The 22,812-nt window shown below is 47.9% G+C and overlaps 7 protein-coding genes across 7 annotated transcripts; 4 read left to right on the top strand and 3 right to left on the bottom strand.

Moving 5' to 3' along the window:
• Positions 1–1,462: 1,462 nt before the first annotated feature.
• Positions 1,463–1,905, top strand: F9C07_4578 (uncharacterized protein; the record flags this gene model as incomplete). The annotated part of the gene is made up of 2 exons (XM_071511235.1): positions 1,463–1,531; positions 1,585–1,905. The coding sequence occupies 2 exons, from the start codon at positions 1,463–1,465 to the stop codon at positions 1,903–1,905; spliced, it is 390 nt and encodes a 129-aa protein (XP_071364878.1).
• Positions 1,906–2,100: 195 nt separating this feature from the next.
• F9C07_2211139 (FAD binding domain-containing protein) lies at positions 2,101–4,731 on the bottom strand (the record flags this gene model as incomplete). Its single annotated transcript, XM_041285205.2, has 5 exons — positions 2,101–2,818; positions 2,871–2,987; positions 3,041–3,215; positions 3,268–4,155; positions 4,219–4,731. The coding sequence occupies 5 exons, from the start codon at positions 4,729–4,731 to the stop codon at positions 2,712–2,714; spliced, it is 1,800 nt and encodes a 599-aa protein (XP_041144242.1). The 3' UTR covers positions 2,101–2,711.
• A 616-nt stretch (positions 4,732–5,347) lies between these two features.
• F9C07_4580 (serine/threonine-protein phosphatase ppe1) lies at positions 5,348–6,688 on the bottom strand (the record flags this gene model as incomplete). Its single annotated transcript, XM_041290637.1, has 4 exons — positions 5,348–5,637; positions 5,691–6,022; positions 6,081–6,468; positions 6,535–6,688. The coding sequence occupies 4 exons, from the start codon at positions 6,686–6,688 to the stop codon at positions 5,348–5,350; spliced, it is 1,164 nt and encodes a 387-aa protein (XP_041144243.1).
• A 492-nt stretch (positions 6,689–7,180) lies between these two features.
• F9C07_4581 (putative nonsense-mediated mRNA decay protein Upf3) lies at positions 7,181–8,967 on the top strand (the record flags this gene model as incomplete). Its single annotated transcript, XM_041290630.1, has 2 exons — positions 7,181–7,446; positions 7,506–8,967. 2 exons carry the CDS (start codon positions 7,181–7,183, stop codon positions 8,965–8,967), a joined length of 1,728 nt encoding a protein of 575 aa, XP_041144244.1.
• Positions 8,968–12,145: 3,178 nt separating this feature from the next.
• On the bottom strand, positions 12,146–15,208 carry F9C07_2148987 (putative serine/threonine-protein kinase ripk4; the record flags this gene model as incomplete). Its single annotated transcript, XM_071509220.1, has 3 exons — positions 12,146–12,798; positions 12,823–13,026; positions 13,057–15,208. 3 exons carry the CDS (start codon positions 15,206–15,208, stop codon positions 12,572–12,574), a joined length of 2,583 nt encoding a protein of 860 aa, XP_071364879.1. The 3' UTR covers positions 12,146–12,571.
• Positions 15,209–15,669: 461 nt separating this feature from the next.
• F9C07_2281648 (uncharacterized protein) lies at positions 15,670–21,360 on the top strand. Its single transcript, XM_041290631.2, has 5 exons — positions 15,670–18,196; positions 18,261–18,650; positions 18,704–19,416; positions 19,487–19,735; positions 19,803–21,360. The coding sequence occupies exons 1-5, from the start codon at positions 18,058–18,060 to the stop codon at positions 21,072–21,074; spliced, it is 2,763 nt and encodes a 920-aa protein (XP_041144246.2). The 5' UTR covers positions 15,670–18,057; the 3' UTR covers positions 21,075–21,360.
• Positions 21,361–22,194: 834 nt separating this feature from the next.
• F9C07_4585 (uncharacterized protein) lies at positions 22,195–22,670 on the top strand (the record flags this gene model as incomplete). Its single annotated transcript, XM_071511236.1, has 2 exons — positions 22,195–22,454; positions 22,616–22,670. The coding sequence occupies 2 exons, from the start codon at positions 22,195–22,197 to the stop codon at positions 22,668–22,670; spliced, it is 315 nt and encodes a 104-aa protein (XP_071364880.1).
• Between the last annotated feature and the right edge of the window lie 142 nt (positions 22,671–22,812).

The following is a 22,812-nucleotide window of genomic DNA, read 5'->3' on the forward strand; positions in this document are numbered from 1 at the left end:
AAAAGTCTTTTTCACCACAATAAGCAACCCGCATACCCGCACTAGTTGGCTTTGAAAAATGAAATTCTTTGACAAGTCAGTACAGCTAATGCAAAGGTTCTGTCTAGTCGGGCAGTAAGTTATAAAATACCTATATCTCTTTTCGGTAGCCGACCATCCCCACGGCAATCGGGAAGAGGAATGTCGCGTTATATGACTGAGATATGCATTTGAAAGGAAGAAATCGGTCCATATTATGGAACGTATCGGTGCCTTGGCTTTGGGGGTCATATTTATATTGAATTATAGAGAAGATGATATAAAAGACATGCGTTGCGCTCAATGGATGATGGACAAAATTCGTAAAGATATTTGGACAAAAGCATACAATATGTTAATTGTATTGACGGCCATGGCGAAGAATTTGTACCTATTAAAAGACTAGAAATTGGTGGTGGAGACAATGAGCACATTTGCGCTGATAACTCATGACCAACAATGATCAGCAGGCTGGCTAAGCAATGCATACATGAGTGAAAATGAGGCATTTTCAACTCAGTGCTATAATGACGCAGACAATTGCAGGGTCTCACGCTCAACCTGGTTCACCTTTCTATATTCTGGCGATAATTCGGTATAATTCGGTATAAATGCATACCGTCATCATGTACACTTTGCGTGATAGGTACAGCCTCCGCAGCAAGGAAATGATTACTCATGTCAGAGCGGTGGAAAGGACAAGGAGACAAGGAAAAATTGCTGCAGGTACAATAATGAAGATAGGATCCAGTTAAATCTCAGATAGTCTCAGCGCATGTGGTGCTCATGCAATATATCAATAAAGCCATCTGACACTAAATGAGCCCTAGGAGACATATGCGAGACCCAACTCCCCAGTCCACTGTAATATAAACTAGACCTCCGTCAGCTCGTCCAGAAATCCTAATGCTATACATTCCTTCACCCATTGCCACTGATCTATGCATATGAACATGCAAAATGAGACGAGTGGCCATGACCACGGTCACAGCCATCATGACATGTCGATGCCCGCCATCTTCACAACAGGAACAAAAGTATCTTTATTCTTCAGTATATGGACGACCAATTCCATGACCACGTATCTCCTCACCCTAGCATTTTTGTTCCTGCTTGCCTGGTTCAACCGCTTTCTTGGAGCACTCAAGTTCCAACTAGAAAATAAGATCAACTCATCCCGCGCGTCTGGACTTCCCGTGCCAATTTTGGGACAGCCACCTGCAGCACATCGATACAGAAAGATCCCCAAGGATCGAGTGAGCCCACTTCCGCGGTACATACAAGTCAACACGAACGGTCCATTCGAAAGACCATCGCCACCGCCTCCCTCTCCTCCACCCTTACATGACGATGAGCGGAGCGAGTTGGTACTCGGCGGTGCAGGGCCGTCGTGCGTCCGGAGGTGGTTCAAGATACTCTTTGGGAAATGGACGCCAAGTGGCCCATGGAGTTGGCAGCGAGACGGAGGACGATCACTACTAGAAGGCATCCGTGCGCTCTTGGGCTATGTCTTGTAAGTGAGGTGTCAATAATGCAAAGTTAGCATAAACTAATTACTTTTGTCAGAATGCTGGCAGTCATGACTTTCAACATAGGCATCTTTTGCGCCGTACTGGCTGGCATCGTTGTGGGCGAACTCACTATGGGGAGATTTACTCAGCAATCACCGGGTTGGCAGGACGGATCATGCCACGATGGATGATGACATGTCTTTTTGGTCTTATTATTCTCCCTTCATTTCAGTGTAGTAACCAATTTTCTCCTAAGTACGTGTGTATAAAGTCACTCATGTGCCAACCACGCAATACTGAAAAGAGCAATGCCAACACTACACTAGCAATCATGGACAGACCCAAGCCATATCCGTGCGCAATTCAGACTCAGTAAATAACTATTTGTTGAAATCTCGAAGCGTGCATACATGGGATGTAGCGTTGGCATTCTTAGTATAAGCCCCTTAAAGCCGCATACAGAAATGCAATATGGATAATCTTCTCAAACCTTCTCAGTTTCATGCAAGGGTGATATGAGATCTACTCTACTTCCTTGCACAGTTAGTATCTCCTTTTCTTATTTTTGGGCATTTAGATAATTCGAACATCTTCTCCACTCTTGTACGTAGCGGTGCAGAAACATTGTACTCGACCACCCAGGTTCCCAAAACATGATGACGATACGATCCTCCAGGAACCCCAAATTCGCGCAGCTTCACATGGGACGTATATCATAATCTTCTCTGATCAACATGATAGCATGATACATACACAAACCCCCCTCCTCTCTATCTTATTCCACTCCAGGCTCAGAACCCCGCATGGCTACAGCCAGGGTATTCTGCAGCATTTCGGGACGAAACTAGTTTTATATCCCCAGCACCTACCCAACTTATCATACGTATAACCAACACTACAATGTCCCTCAAAAGGACCACATGTTGATCACATACAGTCTTCCCTATAAAGCTCCTCCCGACTCACACGAACTACACTACACGCTATTTAGAAATTCCACGCATCACGGAGTCCAATACCTACAGAACAGTCCCAGCAGAAATATCCATCCAGACAAATGAATTAATGGGAGTGGAATACATGTGCTTAGGTATATAGAAGGCTCTTTATTGTTCATGTTCATGATCGTCATATCTGAATGTGTTTTATCACATAGTATGCACATCCAATGAGGGCAACCCCTTATAATTTGCTCTCCGGAGAGGCGGATTCACCTTGAGGAATCAAAAACCCTTCAAAGAAGCGGCCTATCTGCCGGTAATCGTCCAGTCCAATCACGGCCGAGACATCTAAGGCGGTTAATTAAACTCGTTCAAAACATGGAATGGGAGCAAAGCGTACATTGATCTGGTCTGACAATCACAACTGCACCTTTCTCGGGGCTGATACCGAGGTATTCGTATACATGGCCGTGACCTTTATTGTAACTTTCGTCGTCAAAGTAGATTTTGTGCAGATCTATTCCTTAAGTCAGCTTTATGCCACATACTTAGGGGGAGGAAAGATCTTACCTTTGATTTGATTCTTTCCGGCGATTGGGTGGAAAGCTTCTGGAATTTCTTCCAATTCGATACTGTGTCGCTTTCCATAGCCCACTAGGATAGGCTCAATCACGCTGTCTATGTCGGTATCCTTCTGGCGGAAGCGGTGCAATGGGCTCTCATCTGAGCTTAGGTAGTTTCCAAGCTGTATATGTTAGCGAGGGCACGGAAGGTGAGTGGAACACCCCGAAACTTACTGCGTTCAACTTAGACTTATTCTCAGACTTGCTAATGTCGCCCACAAAGGCCATGACTCGCCAGCGGCCATCCGACTTCAAGGCTGTCATCAATTGCACGGGCTTTGAGTCGCAGTACCGCACCACTTGGGAACTGGGTAACCTCATTCCAGTCACAATATTAGTAGAGAGTTGTTCGGATCCCTCGGTGTGAAAGGTAATCGCAGAACTATCGTATTTGGCCGTCAAGCCAGCAGTATATTTCCCGGATTTGATGAATCCTTCCTGGAACTCAGCAGGGGATGTCTGTCCACCAGACGAGAAAAGCTTCGAGAAATATCGGTCGAAGTTGATGAGGTCAATAGCGACCTTCTGTCTCTCAAGGACATAGGTCTCTAACAAGGACGGAGGCGCTAATCCTTTCAAAACAGTAGCCAACTTCCAGCCAATATTATATCCATCCTGCAAGCTTACATTCATACCCTGACCGGCCTTCGGGGAATGGGTATGACAGGCATCACCTGCCAGGAAGACGCGATAATCCCTATGGAAGAAGTCCGCATGGCGCTGACCGATCGCGTAGGCGGACCACCACACCGTCTCGGCGAACTCAATTCTGTACTGGCTGAGGATAGCCCTAGCAGATTGTTGTAGATCCTCCAGCTTGACCTCTTTGGCCTTGGTCCCTGCCGGCAGCTCGATGTAAAACCGTGTTAAATTGCGGGCGTCGCCTTCACGAGGAATGATCAACAGGTTACCAGCCTTGGAGCGAATGGTAGTTTTCTTCCGAATATCTGGGAAGTCCGTCCGGGGTACCATATCCATGACACCCCAGACTGCGTCGCTGCTGTCACCAATCATCTTATAACCCAGCGAGCGACGGACAGTACTGTGTGCTCCATCACACGCCTATAGCAAATTCCATTAGAACACGAAAGACGACAACACTTTTCAGAAATGAGTTGAACATACAAGAGCGTATTTCGCCTCGAAGATCTCAGTTCTCCCTTCCTTCTCAGCCGTCACCTTCACTGGATACGACTGGGGATCATTGACGAGCGAGCTATCAACCTCAACGTTCTTGATGTCAAACCCATAATCAATAATCTGGTCATTGAACCGCTGCATAGACTCGATGAATAACCCATTAATACGGGCCTGGTTCAAGATTACATGCGGCTGATGTGATAGCCCTGGCTGTGTATCTGCCGTCCGACCAGTACGTTTAATATCGCCGGAACCATTGGCAGCCCAGAAGACGACCTCCAGGACATGGTAGGACTCGCGCAGCAACTCTTCGCCAATTCCGAAGCTCTCAAATATTTCCACCGTGCGGCACTGGACGCCATCCGCCTGCCCCATGGTCATAGGCCCGTCGCGGCGCTCAAGCACCTTACAGCGGATCCCACAGCGGGCGAGCCATGTCGCAGCACAGAGGCCTGCGGATCCGCTTCCGCAGATAAGGACGTCAACTTTCTCGACCATAACTGCCTCAGCGAGTATGCGCGTACCCTTCGGCGGTTTATAGTGAGAATAGGAGGTAATAATTTAACGAATTGTGGAACTTTCCGTTTCTCTGGCATGTGCAGTCATCTGATTCTTAAATCAGGGGCTCCGGAATGCATCCCGGGGTAGCCACGGGATGGATTCCGGGGTCGGCATCCGCACGGCAAATCATTACAGCCCTCGGGTCAGGGTCTTCCTCCACCATGTCCACCCCAGCTGTGGGGAACGATATATATCAGCCCATCATATGGAGGACATTCCCTCGGAATGAGTATACGGACAAATTAGCGGGTTTCGCTTACTGTAGGATAGGTTCCCGGTAGGCGTAGCCCTTAACTCGCCATCACCACTTGCCGATTTCATACTTCACGAAACATCCAACATGCGTTCTAGCTTCCAAGCATGACCATCGTTATTTGTGCTCTAATATCGTTATATAACGTGCCTATCATCCGTCACTCTCTGCAGCATATCACATGAACGGTTTCTCCGAACGCCAGCGCCGGGTGTAAATCGAATATTCACCATGTCACAGTATGCCCTTCCGTATGCTCAAAAAGAAAACTGTGGAACAAAAATCAAACCATGCAATAATTTACAAGAAGTACTCGCTACGGCCCGGCCGCGATGTGGGCACATGCCGTTGGTCATCGCTGACAGCACTAAAGAGCTTGAATGTCGGTTTGAGATCCTCACCAATCTCACAGACCGATGCCAGGTTGCCACATCGGTAGCAGTAGTTAGGCGCACTCCACACCGTCACCACATTTTGGTTCGCAAAGTGGTACTTGTATCCCTCGTTCACCAGTTGGTGCGCACGGGCGATTAGTGTCAGGTCATTGACGTGACAGAACTCATCTGCCACCTTATCTCCAAACAGCCAACCTACATAGGCATTAGTCAAAGGACCAGCGTCTCACGAATTGCAAATGACGTACCAGCGCCTCTTGGGCTGACAGCCCATGTCTCTACATCATCAGGGTCGGACCAGACCAGGTCGCAGAAAGCACCCTCATGCGGAATTTCTTGGGCTCTTGCCACCACACGAACTTGGTCCAAGGTCCTGATCTCGGGGCTTAGGCCACCATGTACACAGAGCACCCTGCCATCAATGATGGCCCCAAGTGTCATGAAGTCAAAGACCTGACAGCAAGCTTTCCAGACCGATGCATTGCCGTACTTCTGAAAACACTCTTCATAGAAGCCGTAGACTTGCGTGATCTGTCGGGACTCATGATTCCCACGCACCAGCGTTACTCGATCCGGATACCTGCCGAAGGGTTCGTTAGTATCTGTTCCACAAAAGACCAGGCACGAGTATGACTGACTTGGCCTTCAAGCATAGTAATAATGTCAAAGTCTCCAGACTAAAGTAGCCTCGGTCGACATAATCACCCAAGAAGACAAAGTTCCGATTTAGCGTCACCTCGTTCGATCCGGCGCTTGAAGAGCGTTCTCTCTGGGAGCTCGTTTCGTCGCCACCTTCCGAATGCGATCCAGAGTTTCTCAACTTTTTCCGCAATTTGGGGTCCGTGATTTCCGAGGGAGGCTCGATATCAGCTGAGGTGATCACAGACGGTGATGTTTTTGGGGGTTCGACCATAGACTCGTCTGGCATGCCGCCCGAGACGCGGAAAAGCTCCAGTAGATCGTAGAATTGGCCATGGATATCTCCGCAGATTGTGACGGGCGTCGAGACCGGTTGTACGTTCGATTCTAAGCGCGCGCACAAGTGAGCCTCGGGGGATCAAGCACAAATCTCATTCGACGGAGGTTGCTTACCTTCCATCATGTACTCCTTCACAATCTCACATAGTTGTTTCATATGCTGCTCTGAAAGATACTTGCAATCTTTCGCAGCCTCTAACCATTCGTCGGGACCGGCATTGCGCTTTAATTTGGCCGGTCCTGGCTGCGGGACTTTACTATCGACCATGGTGAAAGTGGACAAAAGCGCCGAGTAAAGGGGGGAATTGAGGGGTACTTCGATAGGAGAATAGAAGTCAGGGTCAGAACGGTCAAAAGAAGGGGAAAGAAATTATTGAGCGAAGGCCGTCTATTTGCACCGGGGACGAATATCTAGAACGTCGCAAAAGGTTGGATTGAATCATTAATTAGGATCAAGTGACGCTTTTCCCCACACGTGGTTGTTGGGTATCTCGAGATCGCGTGATTGGGCCCTCTGGTGTCCCGTAACCGCCTTATCATTCTTTTTGCTCTTCACTCTCTTTGCCCCTTCCATTCTGACACTTATTTGTTTCACCAGAGTCGCTATATCGACTCCCATCTTGGAGGTTCCACTCCTCTTATCCTTCTCTCAAATTTCTCACAGTCCCGTTCGCCAACTCCGTCTTCCATCCATTTTCGAGAACCCCTCCCCCGCAATCTCACTCCTCTCGGGGTGTAGATCGTCGAGACGCTCTACGCCATGACGCAGACTGCAGCTGGGAAATCAACGGGAGGTGTTCTCCAAATCCCTATCGCAGCGACACAGAAGAACACCGCCAACGCTGCCGCCGCTCCCACTCCCAAGAAAGCACCCAAACCAGCTGCACCACGGCTCAAGCTCCTGGTGCGGAGACTGCCTCCGGGACTAACACAGGCAGAATTTGAGGCTGCTGTAGGCCCTGAATGGAAACTTGGAGCGGGAAAGATCGATTGGTTTCAATATAAGCCGGGCAAGGTTTCTAAGGAGTGAGTGCCCGGCTAATTCTACTTGCATGTAGCTTGTCGAGTGCTAATTCAGGGAACAGCCCAGCGAAGCCGTCACGACCCTCGCGTGCCTACGTTCACGTTGTGTCCAGCGACCATATCATCCCACTCTCGAATAAAGTTCGTCAGGTATCTTTCACAGACGCTCGAAACACCTTCAACGATCCCATTCTGTTGGGGCCCCCCTCCGTTGAATATGCACCATATGCGAAAGTTCCCGGGAGCCGTGTACGGAAAGATGCTCGCCAAGGGACTATTGACCAGGACCCCGATTTCATTGCCTTCCTCGAAAGTCTTACACAACCGATCACCAAGCCGCCTACGGTCGAGAATGCCACTGATGCGGAGGAGAAGAAGGAGACCGTGACCACCACACCCTTAGTGCAATATATCAAAGAGAAGAAGGCGAACAAAGCGAAGGATAGTTCCAATAAATCCTCGAAGCACGCCAAAGCCGATAAGGAGACCAAGGCGGAAAAGGTCCAAGCAAAGAAACTACTACAACGGCCCGATAAGGAAACGGCACAGGCCCCAGAGAAAAATGAAAAGAAAGCCAAGGCGGATAAAGCCACCAAGGAAGCTGTGAGGGTAGCGAACAAACAGGCTGCCAATGTCGCCAAACAAGCCGCGAAGGCCTCCGCGGCACAGAGTTCGCCCAAGGACCCCGGTCAGTCTACCCCAGCCACGGAGCGCAGACGGGAACGAGGAAGCATTGCGGCTGCAGCCAAGATCCTCCAGCGAGACTTGGGCCTGGCACCAGCTGGCAGTCGTCGCAAAGGGGGCAAGAGCGGTTCGGCGGAGACGGACGCATCCAAAGCTGAAGCGACGAGTTCCGAGTCGGGCAAGAAAGAGACCCCTCCGAGATCATCGAGAGGAGGCGCCTCGTCACAGAACGCCAAGGTCAAGGGAAATGTGCCACAGCCCAATGAGCCGACATCCCAGTCCGAAGCGAACACACCTCCCGCTAGCACTACGCCTACCTCAGGCAAATCATCGAAATCGAAAGGGAAACAGGCACCGCCCGCAGCCTCTACAGCGACACAAGCTTTCCTCAAGCATGCCAATCCCTCGCAGGGGGTGACGGAGCCATTGTTAGAAGCGGCATTTAAGACGTTCGGCAAAGTCGTGAAGGTGGAGATTGATAAGAAGAAGGGCTTTGGATATATTGATTTCGCAGAGCCGGACGGACTACAAAAGGCGATCGCCGCCAGCCCTGTGTCGGTCGCCCAAAGTCAAGTTGTGGTGCTGGAACGCAAGATTAACCCTGGTGGAGAGAAGGGCCGTGGCAAGAATCGCAATGAGCCTCAACCTACCAACGCTGGTGGCAACAATAACAGCAACAACACCAATGCGAACGGTGGTCGTGGGGGTAAATCAAATGAGGGTGGCTCGGGATCGTCGCGTGGACGTGGCGGGCGATCGAAGAAAGGCGGTGGTGGTGGTGCTAAGGGAAGCGGTGGAGGTAACGCCAATGCGAATGCGCCTGCCAAGGACGCTAAGTAATATTCATGAACTGTCATGTTGTAAGAACCATAGATACCCTTTGAGGAATGAGACGTTATGATAGACCTGGAAACAATTCACGCAGCGACATGAAGCATCGAGGTAGGCATGAATTTGCGCATTTGTATACGGAGAGTATTGTCCAAGTTTTACGAGTGAAGTGAATCGCTACATGGGAGTCCAAAGCTGTCGTGAGTACATAGTCTACGTGAATCATTTACAATCAAGAACAAGTTCAGAGCAAATACTTTCGATTGAGTAAAATGGGTATCAAAATAGCCAAACTCCATGTCCCAATCATCTCATCACCAGCATCAAAGTGAAAAAAGAAAACGGGAACAAAACACCTTTCAGACCTCCTCAACACCCACCAAGTCCGACCGACCGAAATCAAGACATCGAGACAAGGTAAAGATCATCACCACTCCCTGGACGAGAGGCACTCGAACAAGCTCACCGAAGCGAGTCGTTCGCAGATACCAACCGTCGAGACGGAAGTAAACACGGCTTCACTTTAGGGCATTGAGGACATAGAAGTCATCAGCAAGGGTGGAGATTCTGTAGCTCTTTAGAAGAGTTCAGAGGTGGGACGTCTACTCTAAAGTGATTCTTTGAACTGTAGGCAAGCAGGTTAGCAATCATTCTTTGTTTGGCTCATTGCTTTGTTCTGGGGTTCCCAAATGTAGGGAGGGGAGGAACTTACGTAGAGTCGCTTATTTTTCGAAATGAATGAGACTTCGCCGGTATTTATGTTGGATGACTGGCGCTAGTGCGGGCGCTAGTGGGAAGCGAGGTCATGTGTGTTTGGCTTGTTTGCCTGCGAGCTTGTTTCCAGTTCGCCAATGGAGAGTGTTGAAGAGTTTTCAAGGCTCCACTTATGTATGGCTTGGCATGTTCTATGGTGTTCGATTCTGACTGGGAATGGCAATTGGTTGACTTGGTTACTCGGAAGAGATGCTCAATTTCACCTGGTTATGTTCTTCGCATAAGACCTCTTTTTGTCTCGTGGTGGTTTATGCTATAATCCCCAGTTCCCATCGGGCCGAGTCTCGGTATGCCGATATTCATCGTAGGAGCACTCAGAATTTAGTTGCGGTCGACATGGTCATATAAGTTGAAATGAATAATAATTTTTGTCTTTAGACACTCATTTGATAAACAGTATGTCCTTGGTAACCAATGTGTAACCTGTACAGCGGACACGTATGAATGATGCAAGTGTTTGCGCAGATACTGTAATCGTCATCAGACCATGAGGGTTCCTTTCTAATCGTAATGTTCTCTTTTGCAGAATGAGCATGTATTTCTTCGATATTCGCTATGTCTGTATCTATTAGGCTTGCTTGGCTTAGTAAATTGACTTTTGTGATGGTCCGACTCGATTCCACTGCGGTCAGCATGCTCTGTACTTCGTATAGATATATATCTTCCAATAACATTTCTCCTACAATGTGACTGGAACCCCACAAATAGACTACAGACGTAGTATCACTTGTCAACTACTAAGTCAAGAATCGAATTATCTAGAGCCGGTCACAAGCATCGAAAGCCCACCTCAGACGTAGGACTCCACAGTTATTTGAAGTGATATGTTGGTGGATGTTGAGATCCATAGCACGACTCTTATCGCTCTATCGCCAAGCTTATCAGAGAACAACTCCGCGCTGGCCAAATCGATCTCCCATATAAATGTGTAGAACCCCGATAATCTGGAGTTTGCAGCAATAAACTTAGTTTTGTATGCGAATTTGCAAGTATTGGAGTACTAAAGACTTTGATCTAACAGTACCCCAGCCTATTTAGACTGGACACGTGACTAAGAATTATCTTCAGTCCTGGCTAAATACTTCAGTAGGTTAGTAACCATAGGCGGTGAAGGGATCAGTCAGCCCGTAGGAGCGCTTCTCCGTCGCTTGCAATGCCCCGTTATTTGGAAGGTGGATGCAAGATCCTCGTAGTTTCTCAGTATCCTGAATGCGGTAGTCTCCCAGCGCACCTGCTTTGCAGGCTCCTCTCACAAGCACTTTATCAAATATGTTGGAAAGCAGTATACTGACTCTCGTTCTCTGTGAAAGTAGGGTTTCCTGATTCTGATGGTGATTTGGTGGACAACAATAGGAAGACCACGGCCACGGGTTAGGGGAATTTGTAGACTGTTTTTTGGTGAAAATTATACATTGCTCTACCACTAGCGTTAATAGTAGTGCCTGAACCCTAATAGTCATAGAGGACTTTTATTTAAGCTTTTCAATAAAGAACCTATATTATATTTGGTTCCTGTATTGCACCTGCGCCTGTGGTATTACCGCTTAACCGTAGAGCTTACCTTAAGTCAGGTGCTCGGACTAAACAGAAGAGACCAAGGCGGTCAGCAAAGCGGTAATAAAAATGACGGCATCCAGGTCAAATTCCATCCGAGCTATATTCCCAAGGCCTTCAACGAAAAGCTCTATCGTGTTATTGAAAACGCAATACATCTTCACCGATGGCCCTAAGTAATATGACGTTCGGCTGTGATGGAACATATCCTGTAATCGGTAGGCCGTCAGCTGGTCCGGGGGAATAAAATACTTTACTCCGCCTCTCTTAGCTGACGAAGCCCTTCTCGTATCCTGAACCACAGCGACGAATAAGGAGTCAGGACTAAGATGCCCGTGCAGGAGCTCATGTACTTCAGAAACTTGGCACACTAGTGGGATCATTTTTACTGGAGACTCTGACCTCCGGGTATGAATTATGTATAAACTGTTTCTCTAGTCCGTTGGAATCTCCTCGGATGGCCTGGCAGACTATCCTCGTGGCGAATAATGTGTATATTTCTTGTCCATGATCTTTAAATCGTTTGTTTGCTGCTGTAATATAGTTATATAGTATGGCTTCGCCTAGTCCGTGGCATTATCATGTACTTAGTACAGGCACTAGCAACGCCTTCTGCGCTCTTCGTCTGAAACATAGATACATTGAATCAGCTTTGGATTTGCCTCTATGAACGAAACCGTCATAACCAATAAATTTGACAGAGCCATTACCTATATCAGGTCTCATTGCTGTAGTTGGCAGACCTTTGTAGGCCACGGCATATCATGTTGTGTGACTGTGTTCAAGTCATGTTTGATCAACGACGCCTCAGGAGCGGATCAAAAAGAAAAAAGAAAAAAAAAAAAAAAAAAAAAAAAAAAAGAAAAAGGAAGAAGAAGGAAAAGAAAAGAAAAAGACAGAGAGAAATCTTTCCCCGGAGCCGGAAGCCAGCGATTTAATGTTACCTGGTATGTTTCGTAGCAGCATATCCAAAAGGATATCGAGGATTTGAAGGTGATTGGGGCCTTGATATTAGGACACATAAGCAAATACTCTTTGGATGGGGATAGCTCACCTCACCTATGTTAGGGCTGCTAACTAAACCATCAAAATAATACCAGGGACAGATTCCTACAACGCTAGTTGACTGGGAAAGAGGACTATATAGTACCAAATCTTTTTACTGTGCCGTTGCAAGCAATGCGGGACAGTTCATTTCAGTCACACAGAAAATGATAGGTAAGGGGGCGTTAAGATTTTCAAAGAAAAATCAGCTTCTACTGTAACAGGGAAACAATTCTAAACACTAAGTGTTACCAGTAACTACATATATTGCAAGTAAAAGAAAAGTCCAGAACTGAAGGTGGAATATACAACTCTTCAGTCGCCCTATCCAAGCTGGAGAGTTGCTCGAAGTCAAATTATGATCATGAATAGCCACAATGAGCTCGCTTGACACGGTCTCACTCTCACCTTTAGTATTTTCCTCCCATGTTTCCGTTCGGTGCTTTTTCTCGGACATTCTTGATACATCTTCAAGGTAATCAGCGGCATCACGGGTTTCAGGCTGTCGACGCGCAATGTCCAATGGTGTATTATTATTGAGATCCGTTGAGTCAACATGGTAGCCATCGTCGACCAATAACTTGGCGATTTCCACGGTTCTTGCCAGATGCAGTGGCGTATGCCCTTGCTCGTTGACTGCGCTCTCCGGCCGCAATTTGCTTTCGATGAGACGACGCAGGATATCAGTTTCATTGGCTGCCGTTGCCATATGTAGCAGTGTATCACCACTTAACATGCATTTGTATGTAAGGTCAGCCCTTCCGGTGGTAATTACTTCTCGAAGCAATGCCCAGTGGTCATGTTCCGCAAGAGTCAAAGCAGGAAGATCCTGCGTATCTCTTGTTTCGCCATTGGGTGATGTGGCATTGCTCTGTAGCACCTCCATGACTTGCGTATGTTGAAGCAGGGAGGCCATCATATAAGGTGTACAGCCCCTATCGTCTGCAAGGTTGGGATCTGCGCCTAGTTCGAGCAGCACCTCTGTCACTTCACCAGCTCGTGCGCTGTTCGAAAGGCTAGCATAGTGTAGTGGTGTCAGTCCCCGTTCGTCCCGTGTATCTATGTTATAGATATGGATCTTGTTGGTCTGCGAAAGGGCCGAGTGGAGCAAGCGGATAATCTCTGGGTATCCCATTGCGCTAGCGATGTGGATAAGCTCCTTTTCAGATTCAAGGTTTAACCGCTCGCACTTGAGTAGGGTTTCAACAATATCCAGCGCGCCCAGCCTGATGGCCAATATCAGGGTCGAGTTACTGGCATTGTCTCGCACGTTTGGGCTAGCACCCTGTTGCAATAGCAATCTGACAAGCCCCTGGCACTTGTATTCCTTGTAGCGGATCTTGTTCATATGATCGCAGCGTGAAAGGTATATATTGTCTGCCACTGGGTCGAAAGTGTCGATACTAACTCCTTCCTCTGAATATACCGCAAATGATAATGCAGTAAAGCCATTCGAATCCTGAGCATTGACGTCGATTGATTTGTGGCCCAGGAACTCATCAACGAAGTCATAATGACCGTGCCCCACCGCAAGCATGAGGACTGTTCGGCTCTTCGCGCCCAATCTGGCATTGAGGTTAATATTTCCTGTCCGCAGGAGCCTTCGCACAATCTCCTGCCGTTTTTCCTGTTTTCCTTGCAGACGTTTCGCACAAATCAATCCACACATGGCGTCAATAACTGCCTCCTCCTCCACTGGAGTATTGTGCTTTAATAGTTCTTCCACCGTCTCGACATGGCCATTGATGCAAGCGTATCGTAAGGGGGTACGGCTGTATATATGATCACGTATGCCGACATCATGGTTCTCAGCAATCAGCAGACTGACTATATTGGTCAAACCGAACCAAGCACAAATATGAAGAACGTCCACAGCCTCATGGATCCATTCCGCAGATTCCTTCGGACCACGCTTCGCGGCTTGTCGTATGAGCCGTGCCAAATGAACAGGATGTTTGAGTAACCGAACCGCTTCCTTATCAATCTCCTGGTCATTCGCTTTGCGAACGTGGTCTCCCCAAAATCGTAGAGCGTAGGGCAGAAAGGGATACGCCGTGGGATTCTCATAATGGCTCAAAGACTGCTCGTCCTGTAGATACTTTAGGCAAGTTTTCGCCATCTCGTACTCTGCGCGCTTTAGGAATGGATGATGGTCACTCTTGGCGAGCACGGCTGGCAGGGTACCGTCGAAAAATCGTACAAAAGAGCACGACTCCTCGGCCTTGTCAATGGTGATCAGCCCGTTTGCTGACCACAGAATGAACGTCCTATCGTTTAGGGTTGACTCTATGACCTGATCTGAATGGAGGGCCAACGCATGCTGTAATTGCAATATGGTTAGATAACGACAAGCCGACATTATCAAGGCAAGTGTTGTGAATGCTATATGCAGCTCATTCTCTTTCCTGTACCTCTTGAGCTTCGCAATCCGTTCATCAACGTACGCGGTCAAACGCTTCTCTGGTATTTTGTCCAGAAAGCGAAGCACCACTTTGTCATTCTCTGGCTCCTTGCTTTCGAACAGATTTTGTAGCCAAAGCTGCGCAATGATCAAGCTGCATTGTGCTTTTCTTGCAATCTGTCGAGAAATGCGATTGACTAGGCCGGGCTTATCGCGTAGATATCGCGCAATAGGCCGGGGATTATATTTCGGCGACGGATGCACGCGCTCATCCCGTCGATCGCGACCTGTTTTCAATGCTCGACTAATCGTCTCGCGACAATATTCCTCGAGCTCGTCATTTCGTGCGCGCACCTCAATTCGAACGGTGTCATATGGCTCCTCACCATCGTGGTTCTTGGGACAGATGATTCCTTGTTTTTTGCAGTCCAGACACAAGTCAAATTGCCCATCATCGCAATCACAATGAACATACATCCCAAGGTTTTGTTTTCTGCAGTGATTGCAGAAAACTATTTTTTTAACTTCTCGGTACCCCAGGGAGGTAGTGAGAAGGCTCAAGGGAAGGCCATCCTGAACAAGGCCCAAGGCATATTCCTTGATAAGCTCTGAAACCTCGGGGAAGCATTGGTTCAAACCGTCAACGATAAGATATACGCGTTCCTGTTTGGCTACTAAGTCCTGAAACGCTTGCTTCATAATTTCTCTAGTTGAATATGCTCCGTTGCCAAGGCCCTCGTATGCGTCTATGAGCTTCTGTGGTATATCAACGTTGGGACCGCACGAGATTAGCTGCTTTAGCATGCTACCCAGAAGGTTATCTAGTGTTTGTTTGACCCGTTTATGTTCATCATCACTTAGATATAGGTAGATGACAGGTCTTTTTAAGCCAAAAGTCTTTTGAAGGCGGTGGATCACCATAGCACAGAAGTTGGTCTGGTTGATGGAATGAATTAGTAAAAGCGATCATTACACATTGCAGGCATATCGTTCACCAGATGGCGTACCTTGCCTGTGCCGGCCTCGCCGTAACATCGAAGCTGCCAGCGGCTCCCTTTGACCCAACGCATGAATTCATCTGATTTAAGCAGCCACTTTCCTATGAATACGGATCTGCTAAGCAGATCTTCCTGCTCGGTTTTGAAATCCAACGTAGACAGCCAACCCGTAATTTCATGGCGGTATTTGGTATCCATTGCTGTGCTCATCTTATTAAACTTTTCCTTTACTTCATTCAGGTCATGCGTGACTACAATCAAGGACCTCTGTTAGCACAGCTTACTTGCCATTCGAATCAGGTGGGAATCCTGCCCCCTTCCCTTTCTCATCTAGATACTACGTACATTGTTCAAGAACTTGCGCCGCCGCTGTATCCCTGGCGATATCATGGGGCTGAATGACTGCTAATAGATCCTTTGCATAAGCCGCAGCAGCTACAGCAGCATATGGCTGCCATTTCTTACACTTATGAGTGTCTGCATAGTCCGAAATGCCTCGGATGGCGATGCATGGGAAGCGATCCATCAGGCCCGCCGCTTCCTTCTCGAAACACAGTACTTTTTCGGACTTGCGAAGCGCATCCCGAAACTTTGGGTCTTGCATAGTGAGGTCTGCAGATGCAATGAGCCCATAATGGATGGAGGGACCATCGTCAGGTCGCGGGTCCCGATCCACTATTTGTGTTCTGTCACAGTTGCTGCAGTCCTCGCCTTCGTCAGGATGGCGATACTCTCTCCGGAACAGCAGGTCATGCTCGCGACCCGGAAAGCCAAAATATGGGATACCCAGATCCCGGAGCTTCAAGGTCGCATCCTGTATATACTTTTTCATGTGTCCCTCCTTGAACTGATGATGTGATTGGAGTACATTTGCCGCCACGATCAAAGCAGATTTTGGTTTGTCCAGGTGTGAGATAATTTTATATCCTTCAGGGTACCTTTTACCAGTATCGTACTGCACAATGCCGCCTAAAACACATTTAATCACGTATTAGCCAAGTACAGTTCGATAACGTGCTCAGTGGCAGCAATGAAGCGGAGTCTAAGAACCTAGCCCATCAACGTACCATGCTCGCCCTGAGGCTTGCTGACAACAACATCCCCAAGCCGAATATCTCTTTTCCCAACGTAGGGGTCGGGCGAGTCTGTGGCGCCCCCACCAACACCTACCAGCAACCCGAACCGGATCTGGGGAAATGTGCGAGTCATGTTCACCGCGGCGTCAGCAGCATTGGCTTTTCCTTGGCCAATAGGCCTAGCAATGACGACGTTGTGCTTCCCCATGCGGCCGACAATGTATGCATTTTCATCGCGAGGAGTAGGCGGAGGGGCGTGTAGTTCGTCTAGGAGAGCCCTGGCGGCATATTGCTCGGAGGCCAGAACACAAACCCAGCCGACTGTGTAGGCGTCAGGAGTGAGACAAATGCGATTTGGGTCGTCCATATTGCAGTTACCGTGTTGGTAACCTTGGACAAGAGTCAAAGTGAATGTGGATTATCGTGAGAGAATGGGAGAGAAGCCTGGAAAAGAGGGGGAGGACGAAGGAAAGTGAGTGATGCAACGTCTGACCGCCACTTATGAGATATGAGACAAGCAAGCCCTAGGAAGGTGTGGCCCTTTATTAGGGGTTACCAGCAATACTGAACCTTTAGGAGATTGGGAGGGAGGAAAGAGCACTCCCAACTTTCTCAGAGTTCATGTTGTATGCAAGTACAGTCAGATGGGCCTACCTTACGCAGCAAGGATCGGAAATTAGTGGGATAAGCAGGCTGTGGCAGAATGAGACCGAATGAAGGCAAGATTCTGTCCTATGTCCTTATTCAGTATGGTTTCCTTTTGGGTTTCATATGTGTGTGCGAAGGTCTCCAGTAAAGCAAGGCTGAAAGCACCCTTGGGTAACGTATGAGTAATGAGTGTTCAGTATTAATCATTGAGCGTCACGTTGTTGGTCCGGTTTTAATATTGAGACTTGTCTTGGTTGAAACCAGGGCGTTTGGCTGTGGCGGACTCACCACGCGAGGCTGAGTGTCCGCTGCTCTGGCAAACGGGAGTCTATAATCCCGTCCTCCGGAGGCTTCTTGGGACCTGCCAAGGCTTTGGAAAGAGGGCACCAACCAAGGAGCGATGCAGATTGGCTATTCTAAGAGCTGAAACGTCGTGAAAAGCTGCATCAAGAAGAAATGTTCCGTGCGTCTGAGGAGGAACTATCGGAGGGTGCAAAGACATCTGCCGCCTCAGGACAAGCTATAAAAATTGACAACGAGACGTTGAGTAGACAATCAAGTAAACATTTTCAAACCAACAACAATACATTCCCAGTCAAGATTCATGTTGCGGCAGATCATCGGCACACTTGTGCTCCTGCTGATGCAGGTGCTCGCGGTGACATCGCAGCAGCAGCCGACATCTTCCACGACTGCTTTGACTTTCAATCCAACCAGTTGCGGTGAAATCATCAATAACGAGGGTATGTAATGAGTAAAGCAAACGGAATAATAGCTCTAGGTGCTGATTATGAGCAATATACTTAGAAGTTTCTATATTCGACGCGAGCCAAGCCCACAAATGCCTGACGAGCCTTCCGTTCCGCGCAGATATTGCCAGTCAACTTGTTCAATATGTCAACGACATGATTCAGTTCCATAGTACTCTCGCCTATTTGGCCGATCCACCACAAAGCTACCAGCAGCCGGCTGTTGACCTCATGTCCGGGTTGTCTCAGCTCCAACGCGATATTGACAATAATGTCTTCCGCAATGAATATGCCTTTGAGGCAGCTCTGAACCACTTGATCCATGCTGCCCATGATGATCATCTTGAACTCGTCGGCGGCGCACTTTCTCGATTTACATATGCAGCCCCTTACCGTATCGTGTCTGTTTCATCGGACGGGGTAGAGCTGCCCAAGGTCTATATCTCAGGTAGGTACACAGGGAGGTTCAAGATTGCAGTCGCTGACATTAGCATCTTCCAGATGATTTGCTCGCCAACGAAACGAGATACCTTCCTTGGCAGCCGTCGGCTATCAGAACCATCAACGGCCAGGATGTCGTTGAGTACCTGACGCAATTTGCTGCTGTTAACTCCTTCGGAAAGCTTGAGCCTCATGCAGATTGGAATATGTCGATGCGAAGTTCGGCATTGGAGATCCAAGGAAAGCGGGAGGCCTTCCACGGAGCTGCCACCTACCCAGGGGACTTCATTACATTCACATTCGAGAACGGTACGACGGTAGGTCCGCTTCCGTGGGAGGCTTTATTCTGCTGCAATGGGGGTGTTGGACCGCTGCAGACGGGGGACGAACTCTATGATTTTTTTGTCTTAGGCCACTATCCTGCGTCATACGACGAAAACCTGGAGGCAGACATGACGACTATCTCCAACCGAGCAGCGCCCGTCATAACTCCTTTGAACAATCCAGCATACCCCCCAAAAGCTGATGTCACAGAGGCAAGCTACACTAGGGACGGTGGAGCACTTCTAAGAGGGTACTTCTTGCATGATTCCTCTTTGGCCGTTCTCAGCATCCCACATTTTGTGGTTGATAGAAAAGCGCCCCATTCATTCAGCAACGCAGTCAAGCAATTCCTCGCGCAGAGCACCAAAGCTGGCCTTAAGAAAGTAGTTATTGATGTACAACAGAACCCGGGTGGAAGCCCTCTGCTGGCACTTGAGACCTTTAAGATAGTGAGTTAACGCCGCAACTCGCTCAGCTCTGTTGCGTCTGTGTTCTTAACTGACCCATGTTTCCATATAGTTTTTCCCTTCCATTAAACCGTGGGCAAGTAGTCGTCGACGTGTTCATCCAATGGCAAACGCTCTGGGTTCTGCCCTAACAACCTACTGGCAAAACCTTACCATGGATCGCCCGGAGTATTACAACTTAACAGCCAACGAGTGGGTGGTAACCGGCCGACTAGACCTAGACACTGGGAGAAACTTCACCTCGTGGGATGATTTTGTCGGCCCGACAGATCGTTATCGTGGTGATGGCTTTACGAAGAAGGTATGGGCAATCCTCCTTTGTACCTATTCTTTGATGGAATACGCGGTGCTGACGGAGGGGCGCTTAGGAGCAATACAATTTATCAAGCACCTTATTTACCATGAAGGCAGCTGGAATTGAAATCGACGGGCATGATAATGGTCAGCCATATAAACCAGAGGACATCATTATCTTGAGCGACGGACTCTGCTCGTCGGCATGCGCACTTTTCATGGAACTTATGCATCACGAAGCGGGAGTGCAAACCGTTGTAATTGGAGGCCAACCCAGTTATGGGCCGATGCAGGCACCGAGCGGAAGCCGCGGAGCAGCCCTTTACAAGGCTGAGAATATGCATCGAGATATTGAACTGGCGCGAGGCATCGACAAATCTAGGCATGTGGACTTACCCAGCCGCACACATGCGTTCCTAATTACTACCGCCACGGTCAATCTCCGAGACCAGGTCCGACAAACTGACTCCTCCGCCACGCCCTTACAATTCCTTTATGAGGCTGCTGACTGCAGAATATTCCTTGTTCCTGCGACCTGGTACAACTATACCAATCTCTGGAAGTATGCTGCAGACGCAATATGGCAGAACCCCGCGTTTTGTACTAAAGGCTCGAGGACGGATCATACCCAGCCGACTCACCCTTCAGTGCCAGGCAAGCCATACAATGCGAGCAGTACTCTATCGAATCTGGCGGACTCACAATCGGAGGGGCATCCCTCAAGTATACAAGACGACTCCAACTTTATCTTAGACAAAGTTGGGTCGCCGGGTAAATTGGAGGGGCGTCCATGCCAGTTGCACACCGACTGTGCAGGGCAGTTATCATGCCAGGATGCCCAGGTCTGTGGGATTGAACAGAATTCCCAGAAAGAATTCTATGGAATACCAGAAAAGCAGAAGCGATGCGTTGAATGGTGTGACAACTACACCAAGAAGTGCGTTGGTTGGGGGAAAACTTGCTATCAGGATAACGATCCCATCCTTGAGCAGCCATTTCCAGGAGAGTATCATACCAAAAATTGCAAACCAATCCCACCAAACGACTGTCCTCTTTCTACGTACAAGGACGATGAAGGCTTCGATTGCTATGGCACAAAAGACACCCTTACGTGCTATAACCGGGTGAGTGGGAAGTGGAAAACATTGATGAGTCTGGATTCTGGGTCTCGCCTGGCCGATTCCCCTATTCTCTATCTTAATGAGACCCAAACCTGTTGTTGCGGGGGCTGGCAATCTGTGTGTGGCACGAATAATTCTCAATTTTGCCAACAAAAGAAAGGTAGTCCTGTTTGTGATTGCTCCAACGGATCTCGGCAATGTCAGGTGAAAAGTCAGATATTCTAGATTGTGGACCTCCAGTCGGAGTGTATCTTGGGTGAGATATTGGGCAGCGAAGGATCGCAGTCTAGATTTTCATATAGGTGTGGCATACTTTTGTATTTTGGGTAGAGGTTTAGAACAGGCGAATGAAGCAGGCATTGTAATCATATGTAATAGCAACTGCAGGATTCTGACTTGAGTTAACTAGAGTCACTCCATGTATATCGTCAAGCTGCATGTTGAATTCTTGGAGTCCGACTTACTGGTAGTTTGGGAAGCAGCGAATATACCAAGAGACACCGCCGCTTTAGCTGTTTTCCTTGAAATAGATATGCAGAAACGTCGAAGAGATAGTATACTGGCATTTTAGCGCATTCCAAAATTGCCCAGACAAAGACATCCCCTTTATGCGACCGTGAAAGCCGGGGCGTTTGCCCAGCTTGCCCGACCAGAACAAAACGCCCGCCTGGGGCCGTCCTCGATGACAGAGCTCACGGGCCAGACTCAAGGAAACACTCCTCTGATGAGAAATGTAGAGTTCTGGCTATGTACGCCTACTAACATAAGGTCTGCTGTTGGGACCGTTAATAACGATGATGGTGTGCTGAGCTGTTTTGGTCTGAAGGGCGAACGCGGGCTATTTGTTGGTTAATGTAATAGCCATTCTTCTTTTATCTGGTGCCGAGTTGATAGTTTGCAGGGGAAACAATGATAGGTACTGGATTGACTAGTTAGATCATTATTATATTCTGGTTAACTTGTATTACTTCGCTTGTATATGTCCCCTATAGTACTACCAATCTTGAATCTTTCGGAAAATATCTGGAACCGCTCTCTCGAGTAGTATACGAAAAAGAAATATACTAGATAACCAATCACAGTATCTACTATAGAACCTAAATATAACCAAGATATTAACATTATCCTTACCTGATTTGCTCGGCTTGCCCGACTTGCCCGACTTGCCCGCATTGTCTATTTTGCCCGACTTGAATAACGTGCCCTGCTCTATCTTAGGACATTATCAAGATAAAGTTAACAGGGCCTTTACTAACTACCAAGGCTGTAATGGATATAAAAGGATCCCTACATCTGTATAATATTCTACTTGAAATAACTATTATTTCATCTTGTACCTGAAGCTATGTATCGATTCTTACCTCTTTTTTTCCTGCCCCTGGCAGCTTTGGCTGCCGATGAGCTCCCTGGTGTTGTGGTTCCTAAAAAGCCCGTGGGTGGGCTGTATGATACTTGTGCTATCCAGGTGGTGCAACTATCAAAAGGCGAGAAAGCCTGGGTGACTGGCAATTGCAGCACCCGTGATGGAGACCAAATGGAAAGCCATTTAGATCTTGATCGGTGCTTTTCTAGTCAGTTTACGTTTGATATAACACCAGAAAAAGAGTACGTGGGACGCTTTCAATCCGTTAATCGTTGTGTGAATAACCTGAATAACTTTTCATAAGCGGGCCCGGAATTTCTGCAAGTTGTCGTCAGTGTGGATTCTACACCGAAAGTAATTGCTTAGGAGATGTGCAAAAGACTTTAAAGTGCCTTTGTGGTAGTGGTGGTAAGTTTCCCTTCTTGAAAATATGTCTTCTGGTATTGATATATTTATGAAATATTTAGATTATATGCTCTTTTACCCTTTTCAACTCAGTCGGTTCCCTACATTTCCGCAGAATACTGGTTGTGTACCCCTCCTAACGAAAGGCCTATAGACGGAACAGTTCATAATGATGATGGTATGCTGAGTTGTTTT

This window comes from Aspergillus flavus, chromosome 3, assembly GCF_009017415.1.
Source record: "Aspergillus flavus chromosome 3, complete sequence".
NCBI lineage: Eukaryota > Fungi > Ascomycota > Eurotiomycetes > Eurotiales > Aspergillaceae > Aspergillus > Aspergillus flavus.